Genomic DNA, 12,795 nt, shown 5'->3' with positions numbered 1-12,795 from the left:
GCAGCCAATATTTAGAAAGAAAATTTGAGGCTGACCTACTGAAATATTTAAACATTTTCTATAAAACAGAATTTTCTTCAAGACTGAAGACTTTAAATGAACAGGATACCCAAATGATTAAACAATGGCCTACCTACTGTGCACTACCCTAAAAAGATTCAAGATGAAACATGCCATTTAGAACAATTATGAGCTTAGCTGAACAGACATTGTTAGAAGACAACACAAAATTCCGAAACTTAGATTATCTAATACTTTCAACTTCCCAACTCTAGATCCTGACATCATCTCATCCTAACTGGGGCATAATGTTCTGGTAAGTTTCTAAAATGTCAAAATACTTTTGACAAAAAGTAATACCAATTCAATACAATTCCACAACTGGTTGTCAGAGACATTTCCACATGTAGACTTCTATTTCCAGTTCCGCCTATGTTTAATCCATAACAAATGAGAAGATTTACATCTAGAGAATAGGCAGAACTGCAGAATCGATCACAGATGACCCAATCAGCTGAAGACAATGTTTTTTTCTATCCCATCTTTAGATGCAAACCCAGCAATTGCAAATAATTTCTTTAGAAATCAGCATGCTGTCAAGTATGATCACCAATTCATAACTGACCAGCTTTTAAATCTCTGCACACAATTACTACATGCAATGAAAATGCCAACACATCTTCAGTTTCATAATGCCAGTGATGCAACTACTAGTAACCTAGTACCTGGAAAGGGAAAAGAAAATCAAAAACTTTTGGCAGTGTGAGCATGGAGAGATGCATGAGATCTACTTCAAACATCTTTTTCAGGTATGTTTTAAGTTGCAATTAGAAATGGAAAAACAATATAAACAGGCAGAAATCAACACCAACTTTCCACACTAATCTCATTATCAACTAATAAACAAGGACTAAATTTTTCACATGGTAATATTTGCCATTTACTCTAAAACACCTTAGCTAAAACATTTGTGAGGTTCTATGCTTTTATTTTTAAATACAATTACAAATCCAAAGGAAAATCCCATAAGTGGTTAAGATTTTTGTTAGTATGACTTAGTTTCTGTGGAACCTGTCAAGGTTCATGAAGAGCTACTTGAAGAGAGTTTAGATTTAGATTAAATTCTTGCCAACCCACAATGGCGAATTAGAGATTTACATCAAGAAAACAACAAAGCAGTCAGAATCAGAAAGGATGGCCCAAGCAAAAAAATCCCAAAAAACACAACAACTAAATTCAACAGAAAGAGCATGAATTGAAGGTTCAGCCTTTACACAGTAAAATGCAAAACTTTTAAAAGCACAAGGCCAGCTAGACAAGCCATTAGAGCCCAGTGCAATACACAGCAAAGTTTAAAACTTAAGCAAAACAATACATGCTGCCATTGATAAATATTGGCAGTAGTACTTAGCAAGTATATTCTTTAAATATCTCCACTGACTCATCCTAACTGGTACCAGACCTCATCAATTGTGGCAGCTGGTGTGCAAAATACTAATGCAGTCTGCATATTTTAGCCAAAGAGGTACTGAATCTGTCAGAATGGACAATGCCTAGCTATCTGGTTTTATTTTATTCAAGAAAAATAAAGCTTTCTTGTCAAGAATAACCACAGCTAACAGGGAACGTGGAAACTTGTGCATCACCTCCACATTTCCCTGTTGCAGTTCCATTTTAAAACAAGTAACAACTTAAGGGGATGCATGGTTCATTACAGACACTTTAAAAATACACTGTGCAAGGGAGACAGGTATGATCCCTGCCCAGAAAGCACAGTACAGTGACATGAGAAAAGTACATTACCAGATTAAAAATCGACAATAAGTAAGGCAATATAACATACCTCAAAAGTATACTTTTATAAGACTTATAAATTCTTCAAGACAAAAATAAAATACTTGAAAAAGCTAACATGAGCATTCAAAGCAAAATAATCTCTCTAAAGCATTTAAAGCCTGTCCATCAACATCTACAGCAGATCAAACAACACTCAAAGACAAAATACAGATCAAAATACTTAATTCATTTTCTTGGCTTAACGAATTCACTTCCTTGGTGCAAACAGCAGCCTGAAATTTAGCTTTATTGTGATTTAACTGGAAGCAACTTACCTGCTTTGCTTACTTCCTGGAAGATTTTTAGTAGAAGAGCTTTAGGGATGCGGCCAGTTTTCCTGACAGAGTTATCCACTTTATTTAATGCCCAGTCAAACTGCCAGCTTGGTCTGGTTCCAACTTCTGAAACTGGTTCTTGTTTAACATTTCCTTCCTCTTGAGGTGCAACTGTAAGGAACCTTACCTGATTCATAATGTGTCTGCTTGAACAGAAACAAACAAACAACAACAAAAAAAAAAAGATTACAATTCTGTGAGTCATTTTGCATCTAGACTAGTCACAATGTCAGAAAGATAATGCACTTCTTGCTGATGAACAGTCTCAAAAACATTCCTTTTAAAAATAAACAAACATTAAGTAATTCATTTCAGTGTCTTTCTACTTAAGAAGTCAGTCATACATTTTCTTACAGTGACACGTTTCTCTGAGATTTTCACCTCATGAATTAAATGGTTCAAATAATATTCCCATAAAAATAAAAAGTTTTAAGTCATCCAAGTGCTCTAGAAGTCTATTGTCCCATTACAGCTATTCACTAAAGCTCTCGAGGTTTTTGAAACATCTCAAGTATAATCACAGACAGATCTTCCAGAACACAGCAAATCAAGGCAGCACATCAGACCTTCCTTGTCAAGTAAAACACACAAGAACTAATGCAGAGGTCGGTGTGTTAGACAACCATGGCCTGAACCCCAACAGGATCATTCCACATTTTACAGAACTGACAGTAACCAGCATGAAGCATCCAGCCATTCTGCCACGTACACCACACATCAACAGACTTAAATATTTATTTTCTCATAATAAAATAACAACACAAAGCATAATGAGAAAGTGCTCTTACTTCCACCAAAGCAATAAAAAAAAAGCTTGCCTTTTTTCAAGAACAAGGTGATATACATAAGAATAAAAAAATGGTGTATGTGCCACGCTGAGGTTATGAACAGCCTGTGCAGGGGTAATTATCATTACAAACAAGCATTTCAGGAAGTCTGTTCTCAACTGTGCTTACAACTGCAGAAAATAAACCAGATGACCCTCCTCCAGAATCCTATACAAAAAAAACAACAAAAAAGGGAATATTTGTTGGATGGCAAAAACAAGATTCAGCAACTTCTGAAATTGCGCTGCCTCATCCCTGGCTCTTCGACAACTCTTCAGCTAAATTTTTGTAAGCTATTCCCAGACCAGTTTAAAAAAAACCCCAAACCCCAAGTCTGCCCTCCCTGCTGTTGCAGGTGCTCCAGGAGTCCTATAGACTAATGGCTCCACATTGTGTGAAATGGCAGCCTAAATGCCGGAGTGCTGACATTCTCTACAAAACACCTCCCTGCCCCTGGAGCTTTTTCACAGGTCTGTCTGCTGGCTGCCTTCTCACCAAACAGTCATAGTTTAAGGCCCAAGGAGAAAAGTCCAGTGGAGGAGAAAAGCTTGCTAGTGGCAATTCTGTGTTTCAGAAGCCCTGGCATCAAGCTGCTAAATGGCAGAGAAATGATCACTGAGGTACAAAATACAGACTGGTGGTTTACATGCTGGTTGCCTCTTGTGAGCAGAAAGTAGCCCAAAAGACCAACTTTTTGCTCGCTGTTTGAAACCCTGATTTGGTAACTCAGCAGCCCATAAATTCTAGAAGTAGCCTGAAGCAGAATCTCTTTCCTAATGGAGCCACAGCAACAGTTTAATAGATTATATTTGATTTTTTAAAAATCCTTCAATAATGAAAAACATCACTACTATTTGGCACTCCTTTTTCAAGAAGGCAATTTTTACACTGCTCTATTGTCTTAGGTTTCCTCCTGAAGAACATTCAAGAGCCTAGCTAACTATCTGCATGGTATTTCACTAGGGAAATGATAAGGAAGAAAGAAAGACTGAAAAAAAGGACAGATCCCTCCTTCAGTCTCAGTTCCATTTCCTGATAGATGCAAGTTCCCACCAATCTCTCTGGGCTAGCTCTCATTTCATTTAGATCCCTTTGTGAGTTTATTTCACTCACTGACCGACCACAATACCAATTTATCCACTTCTACAAAACAGTAAAATTGCTGTTCCATCAGGTTAGAGTGGAAGCAGCTCACAATGTCCACAACCCATCAGAATTAACCAGGAATAAAAAGAAAGTGGGAAAGAAAAAGTACCTAAAATCAGAGAAACTAGAAATAAAAACAAGCAAAAAACGGGGGAAAAGCTCATGAAAAGCTCTACTTTTCATGTCAAGCACCTTGTTAGATTAACATCAAACTTTTTTGTTGCTACTAGTAATGCCATGCCTCACCGAAAGTATTCCCATGAGGTCACTTTCCCTGATTCTTTTCCCTCTTTTCCTCTTCTCCTTCTATTACCTCCTACAACCAGACGCAGGGACTTTTAGAAAACAGAAGTCATTAGACTAATTAGCAAAAAATTCAGTAGCACAAGGTAAGAATAACAGTAAGATACTAAATTTTAACTTCTCTAAGATTTAACAAACAAGTGAGATGCCTAGAACTTAAATAACACATAAATAGCAATACTCAACTTTGAGCTGGCCAGTGGATTGCTAGAAGAATGAATGAATTGTAATTCACTGCAAGTTCTTTTTCTTAAAGAGATCAATAAAAAAAGAAAATGGTATCATCCATTCTTATATACCCATTAAAAGAGCTACTTGGAAGCTTTTCACAATACTTCCAGAAAGGTTAGAAAAATGCTCTGGAAGCTGCAGCAACACAGGGCTGTATTTGTAACACAGACATTTATACTTTTATTTCCATTAACAATTAAAGTACAAGTGGACAAAACTCTTGTGCTTCAGACTGGAATTGAAATACCGTTCCCTCTAGAAACGTCCTAATGTTCTATAGTATTTCTTGAATTATTGAACAGTATTGACATATAGCACACTTCTAACCATAAACAAATTGGTATCTACAGTTCAAGCCCTGCACTGATTTAAGAAATCCATCTTTGTGAGATCCTCCACATGTCAGAAGTAACAAATATTTTCAAGTACTAGCCCAGCACCATCAGATGAAGTGTAAAGATAAAAACAGTATGAGCATGCTCAACATAAGCTACTTAACTGCATGAGAAGATTCTAAAGTTTCATTTGCTACTAAACTCTGCTGCTTAGCATTTAACAGGATGCTATTTATAACCTAAGTTTAGAATATTATAGCGTGCAAATTGCTGCAGTTGCACACTGTAAAACACTAAACACTTACATGAAAGTGTTATTTTTATACAGTAACTTGACCCTCTGAAAGGTGAGCAGAATTGGGCATTTCTATTTCCAATTTCCCTCCCCCCGCCCCCGATATTACCAAAAATGGTACTGGTGCTTCTGTTAATTTATACTGATTGAAGACATTTTAAGCAATGGCAATATGGGAGTCCAAGTTTCATTTTAAGACAGACAGGTGAAAACAGTGTGAGGTTATAAAACAACCTGAGGAACTCAAACTTTCACTGGCATCCACCTAAACTATCATCACCAATCTGAAACACATTTGCTGTAAGACTCAGGTGTACTTCCCCATATGTAGGCCTTCAGCATTTGAATGAATTACACCTTTAGCACTATCTAAGGTGCTGTGTAATGTTAATAAGAATAGGAATAATAAGGATTTGTTAAAAATAACTGTGGCTTCAAAAACTGGGTGAAGCTGCAGCATCTACTGTTTTGAATGTGGTATGTAGCACTACAAATCAACCAAGAACTCAGAATTTAAAACAAAAACAAGACCAAAAAGGAGCTAAAGGAGCCTACTATTTCATAAGATGAAAGATTGAGCAGACCAGAAAGTCTCAAAAAACATACAAACTTAACAAATTAAGGGACACAGCATTAGGTTTCATTTCAGGCAACCAGGCAAAGGGCAGAACAAAGCAGACAACACAGTGAAAGTTTATAGTAATAGCACAACCTCCCTATGAGGCACAAAAAGAAGCTAAAAGAGGCAGTTATCCATGCATCAGGAATCTTCAATTTTCAGAAGCTGAAAAACAACACACAATTAAGAAGAATAGAAAAAAAAGCAAGGATAAAAATCAAGTCAGGAAGCCAAGCTACCTAAAAAGGCAGCAAGAAAGGTTACCAAATTTACTAAAGATGATTTTAGAAATTACCTCTTCACAGGGAAAAAATGACAGCTCATACACTTTTTGGCTTTCAAGAAATTGCAACCATCCTCTGTAAATTTTAACAAGGAAATGGTGGTGTAGGTGAGAATATGGAAGAATGACTCAAATTCTTTCTGAAAACATTAAGATATATTGAAGGCACATTACTGGATTTTACGCAAACTCCGGTCCTTTGGATTTACCCTGAAAAATCCATGGAAGCTGTGGGAAGAAGAGAAGTCTAATAAAAAAAAGTATTGATATCCAGGCTTCTGGCAGCACTTTACCTGACAACCAGCAAAACAAGGAGATAGAACATACTTCTAGTTGCAAAATATGGGTGCTACCGTTGTGTGAACAAAAACTGTAAATATGTATACGAAATTAAAACGTGGTTCCTTGTAGAACCGGGAATGTTGTGGAATGTGAAGTTATCTCCTGACCCATCTAGGAAATGACTGGCACAAGCCATGTGCAATAATAGCTTCAATACAGACCACAGGAAGTTGTATGTTTTGGACAAAACACAAACGCAGAAATTTAGGATGGGGTACAACTGGCTAAGAAGAGCAGGCCAGAGACTACTGAAAATGAGGCACTGCTAAGCATGAAACGACACACAGCAAAAAGACTTCAAATTCTCAATTCCTAAAAACAGGAACATAATAAAATACAGTTAACCACCTCTTTATCATGATGTGTTTATTAAGAAAAAATAGAAGTATAAAAGACCCAAAGGACTCATCTATCCCATTCCACTCTACAAACACAGAGACAACTGAACCAAATCCATCAGGAATCACACAACCAGCACTAATGGCTGCAATATTAACTGTAATGAAATATTTGAACAGGATACTTCAGTCAAGCTTTCTCATTTGGAAGTTTCTAAAGATTAGGAGAGGAAAAAATCTATCATGCATGACCTCGATATTTCTGATCCTGCCTCAGTACTGGATGATTGATTACACAATTCTATGATGCAATCATATTTTTCAATTATTTTAATCAACTTTTTTCAAACTTAAATGCTTCCCCAAGAGCTGCAATGAGTGCCAAGTATTTACTACCTTCAGTTACTTTCAGATGGCATTTTAAGATTTTTCTCTACATGAAACACTTTATTTGCAAGCACGTAAAGCTGCACAGTAAATTTCAGATCTGTTTGAATGAGCAATCTGGTTCTTCCCCAAGACATGTAATTTTTCTCTACTATGCTTCAGAACTGGGAGAAGCTCAAAAGGAGATATTGAGCCCTATGAAGCCATCTCTCTCCAACTCCCACAGTCACAAGATATTGGATATTTGAGCTCAGATATTGGAGCCTTTACAGCATTTTCAGCTTTGTCTCTACAACTGCAGACAGAACACCGCAAAGGTTAACTGTGCTTTTGTAATCCCAAACGAAGTGGTAACTCCATCTGCAGTTTAGCTTACAACATTGGGAGAGTAGCTGAAGATACTCTCGCAGAAAAACTGATGCAGAGATGAAGTATGGATGGAAAAGCTTATACTAAGTCAACCAGTAAAATTCTTCTGCTTACAAAGGTTTAAGTAGGAATCCTAGCGCTGTACCCACATACTTATGTCTTCCACATTGCTAGAGCAGACTTAAGGCAGCGTCTCTAATTTCCTACAGGGGCAGATCTTACACACCAGCCTGAGTAAAAAATGTCCCATCTTTCCTAAAACTCAAAAAGTAGGTGATGTTCATGTTTTCCCTTTCAGCAGCAGGAAGGTTACTTTCAGCAAAACTTGACAAAATCCAAACATTTAAAAAAAATTATCTTCAATCCTGTATTTATTCATATATTATTTATATGTTTGTATAAATATATGAAGATAACTGCATGTTTAATTACAAATATTAGATATTTGCCTCCCTTTATCAGAGCCACAATAAGTTGCTGCGCTTATTCTATGGAAAGTACTGAACATTTTGTTCTTTCTAAACTAAATAGGCAAAACCTGTGTGAAACAGTTCTCACAATCAAGTCATGTTCGAAGTCGAACGACAAACTTGAGTTAGAAATCATCAGTGTACATAAAAGCACTCCAGATCTAACATTAAATTCAGCAAACATAACACTAAATATACCACCTGAGAGCCCAGCATGATTCCCACAACTGTTAACACAGTATTTGCATTGTTAGCCATGATCAGCTGTACAGAAAGGCCACAATGTTCAGGCCACTGTATAGCTGTTTCAGTGAGATATAGCAGGATCTTCAAAGAAAGAAAAATTAATGTCTTTTCATGCAGCCTGACAAACCTCGTGTTTCTTGGAGAAAATCTAAAAAATTACCAAAGTGATTCACAAGAAGTAAAAGAAAAAACATTTGCTTTGTACTACACTTAGGATCTCAGGAAAAAACTCATCACGGAAAAGGGTGTCAAGCATTGGAACAGGCTGCCCAGGGAACTGTCAGTCACCTTCCCTGGAAGTGTTCAAAAGACATATGAGGTACCTGGGGACATGGCCTAGTGGCGAAGTTAGCAGCATCAGCCAACAGTTGGACTCAACAATCTTAGAGATCTTTTCCAACCTTAACACCTCCAAGATTCTGTGATGTCTTGGGAAGTACCTAAGCATTTTATATCCACCACTAAAACACTTCAAACAGCTGCAACAGTGCAGCCTGTACAACTTCATTACAAGTGAGGATTGTGAAAAGCACATCTACTCTATGCCTCCTCTGCATTTCAAGACCCTTCCTTCTATCATTTTACTAATGTAATTAAGCATTCAGGCTTATGCTTCCATTAAGCATTCAATTCTACACTTTTGTCCAATGGTAATGGATTGCTGAGTATGATTGTAAATAGCCAAAAAGAACTTGCTTGCAGCTAATGTAAAAAAAACAGCCAAACCCTAAAATGCACCATTCACTAAGCTGTGAATCATTTGGGTCCTTAAGACTCAATCAAATCCATCCCCCCGACCTGCCATGTGAATATCCTTTTTTAAAAGGATATTCACTCTCCCATCTTACCAACCTACTTGAAACACAGCACAACGGATCAAAAGGCAAGAATTCTTACAAGTTCCTTCTGTGCTGGTTTTGCCTGAGTTAGAGTTCACTTCCTCCAAAGTAGCAAGTATGGGACTGCCTTTTGGATGTCTGCTGAATTCAGTTTTGAAAACATAAAGGCAAACTTGTGAAGGCAGGACCTTTGGGCATGTAGAGAGAAGAGCAGGTTTGGTAGCTTGATTTCATTTTGTTATTGTATTGATTCTCCTTGATTTTCCTCCTCAGCTATACTTCCATGATCCATATGCTTTAGGAGCCTACCTGTTCGCCCTCCCTGATTTAGAGCCAGACAAGGTGGCAAGCAACAGGAGAGTGTCAGAAGAATGGAGCCAACACCCTTTTCCTGGGCACTAACTTTCCCACAACAGAAAGCTGTAACATCCATCACCTACAGTATATAGAATAAAATCTCCTCAAAATGTCCTGATGTTAACTCAAAAATCTACTCCACTTATCAGTGGAGACAATTCAAGAATACACTAGTCTGGACATTCAGATACTAACAGCAAATTCAGCCATTTTTCCCCTACTGAAGCTTCTATAAATTCCAGTAAACTATTTGTACCATGTAAATCAGTGCACTGCTGAAGTCTGCTCTTGTAGATCTGAAGTTTGTTGGATTGGTCTGGCACAGTCTATCTTTTATAAAATTGCATGTCGGGAGAGTGACAACATGTAGCTCAACATATCTCACATTTCATAGCAGAGGTGGTCAAGCAAAAGAGTAAATTTGTCTTAAATCTGACTTGCTATGAAATGCTTCTCAACCATTAGGAGATGTAGCTACTATCCTAACTCATTTTTGGAAGAAGATTAGATTAAAAACTCAAAGCAATAATGGTGCTTTGATAAAACCTCGGCTTGAATGCAATTCTTGCTCTTTCACTATCTAAAGAAGTTCACAGATTTGCAACTTTTCTGTAACCATGATTGTAACAGTAGTCACACATTCACCTCTGAACTGACTTTATTATGTTCAATGCTAAAGTGACTATACCAAGCACATGGAAACATAGTTATTTACATCATTTTCTTGCAAAATGCTAATTATTCCTGTTTATTTATTTAATCTTAAAACTGGGTGTGTCTTTCCCTACTATTCCAAATAGTCTGCATTTCATTCTCAAGGTGATCTTGAGATCTCAACAAGTACAGTAAGCCCAAATGTTGTCCATATACCAGTCTAGCTCTTCAAAGGCGACCCAGTTCCAGAAATTAAGGCTTAAGTAAAAACAAAGAAATCAAAAAGCAGTACTTACTTAAGGTAAAAAAGTGTAATTAGATCATATGCTTAATACATGAAATTTCAGTTTCTAAGTATTATCTTTGGCTCTAGATCATCACTTGTGCATTAGGATGGCCTAACACACAGTAGTAGAGCGACAGGGAGATTTTTAGTTACTGGACAGGAGGAATGTACACAAAATTTCAAAAGAGTTTTCAGCATCACTGAATTATCCCACAAATGACCAAATTTATATCTGAAATTAAGTATGATTTGGTCTAAGAAAAAAGTATTGGGAGGGAAACAACCAATAAATCAACCCTCAGCTGTAAGAATCAAAGTATCATCACATAAAGCACTTCTAAAGTTCTTTCTAGAAAAGAGTTCTAGGGTCAAAAAGCAGTTGCTCCTTCACCAAGTCACACATGAATTTTGGTTAATATTATTTCTCACAACAAATTAATTTAGGGAATTAAGCTTCCAGTTGAGCAAAACAAAAATAAGTTACTAGAAAGAAGAAAGGTTTATTGATAATTTGTAGCTAACTAAATGTGTGGTTCTGTTGCCAACCATAAATCAGATATTCCTGGTTCCTGGTCCACTCCATGCTTCACACCAACTTTTGTTGGTGCCTAGCATTTGTTGGCATCTAATGCACTTCAATGATTAAAGACCACAGAAAACTAGGGGGTTTTTTTAGTAAGATTTTTGCAAGGCTACAAATTAAACAGCCCCAAAGTATGACTAATAAGCACTAGAAGAAGGGAAACTAGCAACAACGTCCTTATTTTGACAGTAAGACTTCCCTCTAGGAGTCCTACATTTCTGATTCTTATCTTTTCCCATCCCTCCTTCTGAACTTACGAAGTCCTTCGCTGAACATAATTATCCATTTAGAATGGCAGAAAATTGTTACGGTTTTCTACCAGGAATTAAGTTACATTGACCTAGAGGGAGCACCAGAGATATAACACAACACAAGAGACATAACAACTTGGGTAGTACTAAGCACTTATATCAGCTCATAAATCTGTATGTGTCTGTAGCTGTGATAATGAAGGTTTGTGTCTCTCAGCTTCCTGCAGGGCATCAACCACATCTAAGTGTTGTCAAAACCGCAGCCAGGATGGATGCACACAGGTGGTCAGAACTGGCTGAGTTTTCCAACCTACCTGTGTGACAGAAGGGAGAGAAAACCACGGCAAAGAAATTATGCCTCCTCACAAGAGACAGGGCAGAGCCTGAGGGCACGAAGAGGAAGCCCAGATGGCAATTGTGCAGGTACCCAGAGTCGGTCATAAAATTACCGACTCATACAGCATGTAAAAGACCTCCAAGATCATCGAGTCCCACCTGTGACCGATCACCACCTTGTCACCTATAACCAGAACACCGAGTGCGACGTCCAGTCGTTTCTTGAATGCTTCCAGGAACAGTAACGCCACTCCATCAGTGCTTCCCCCCTCCCTGCTCACGGCGTGTCCCCCACAGCCGCGTCCCGCGGCGGTCAGGGCTCTGCTCTGAGCCCAGCGTGGCGGAGAGCGCGGGCAGCCCAGGCCGCTCGGCCTGAGGGCAGCGAGGCTGCGCGCGGCCTTTGCCCCAAGCTCACCCCGAGGCCGCGCACACGCCGTGAGGGCGCTGGGCCGGCCTGAGGTGAGCGCTGCCTCGGAGCCCCCGGGGCAGCCGCGGCGGGCGGCGCCGCACGGCCCGGCGGCATGGCCGGCAGTGCCCTTGGGCGTGCGGAGCGCAGCCCCAGCCCGCCCCGCAAACCCTACCGGGCAGCGCAGCGGCGCGGGGTCTCACCTGGCGGGGCCGGGCGGCGGGGCTGGGGCGGCGGGCGGGCGGAGGAGCGGCGGGAGCAGCGGCGAGAGGCGCGGGCGCAGCGCCCGGAGGCGCCCGGCGGAGCTCAGCAGCGCGGCCATCACCGCTCTCAGCACGTGAGTCGCGCGCCGGCGCTGCGCCGCCGCCGGCCCCACGTGACGGGGGCGAACCATTCCCCTCACGGGGGAGGCGCTGAGCCCGGACCCGGAAAGGGCCCGCTCAGGCATCAGCGCGCCGCTAATTCCCACCCCGTGCCGCCGATGGGGTGTTCCACGCAGGCCCGGGTTGGGCCGCGCGGCAGCCAACCGGGAGCGGCCCCGGCGGAAGGCGGGCGCGGGAGGAAGCGGCGGGAAGCGCCGGGTTTCCCGGCGGGCGCTCCTGGGAGTCCTTCCGTGCCGCTCCGCCGGACGTGCTGGCCCTGCCCGCCGGGCTCTCCCGGGCTGCCCGCCCCAGTACTGCTTCCCTGCAGCCCGGCAGCGGCCGCCGCTTCTTCGCTGCCC

At 40.3% G+C, this 12,795-nt stretch overlaps 1 protein-coding gene across 1 annotated transcript in view; it reads right to left on the bottom strand.

The window, feature by feature from the left end:
- The window catches only part of LRPPRC (leucine rich pentatricopeptide repeat containing), an 87,373-nt gene extending 74,836 nt beyond the window's left edge, over positions 1-12,537 (bottom strand). The window contains exons 1-2 of the mRNA XM_066316091.1: positions 12,278-12,537; positions 2,112-2,314 (exon numbers count right to left, since the gene is read on the bottom strand). Coding sequence (XP_066172188.1) covers positions 2,112-2,314; positions 12,278-12,522 — 448 coding nt within the window. The 5' untranslated portion in view covers positions 12,523-12,537. The remainder of the gene's footprint in view (positions 1-2,111; positions 2,315-12,277) is intronic.
- Between the last annotated feature and the right edge of the window lie 258 nt (positions 12,538-12,795).

This window comes from Sylvia atricapilla, chromosome 3 (assembly GCF_009819655.1).
Source record: "Sylvia atricapilla isolate bSylAtr1 chromosome 3, bSylAtr1.pri, whole genome shotgun sequence".
In the NCBI taxonomy this organism is placed as follows: domain Eukaryota; kingdom Metazoa; phylum Chordata; class Aves; order Passeriformes; family Sylviidae; genus Sylvia; species Sylvia atricapilla.
The sequence above is the reverse complement of the archived record's forward strand: the minus strand, read 5'-3'. Positions and strand labels throughout refer to the sequence as shown.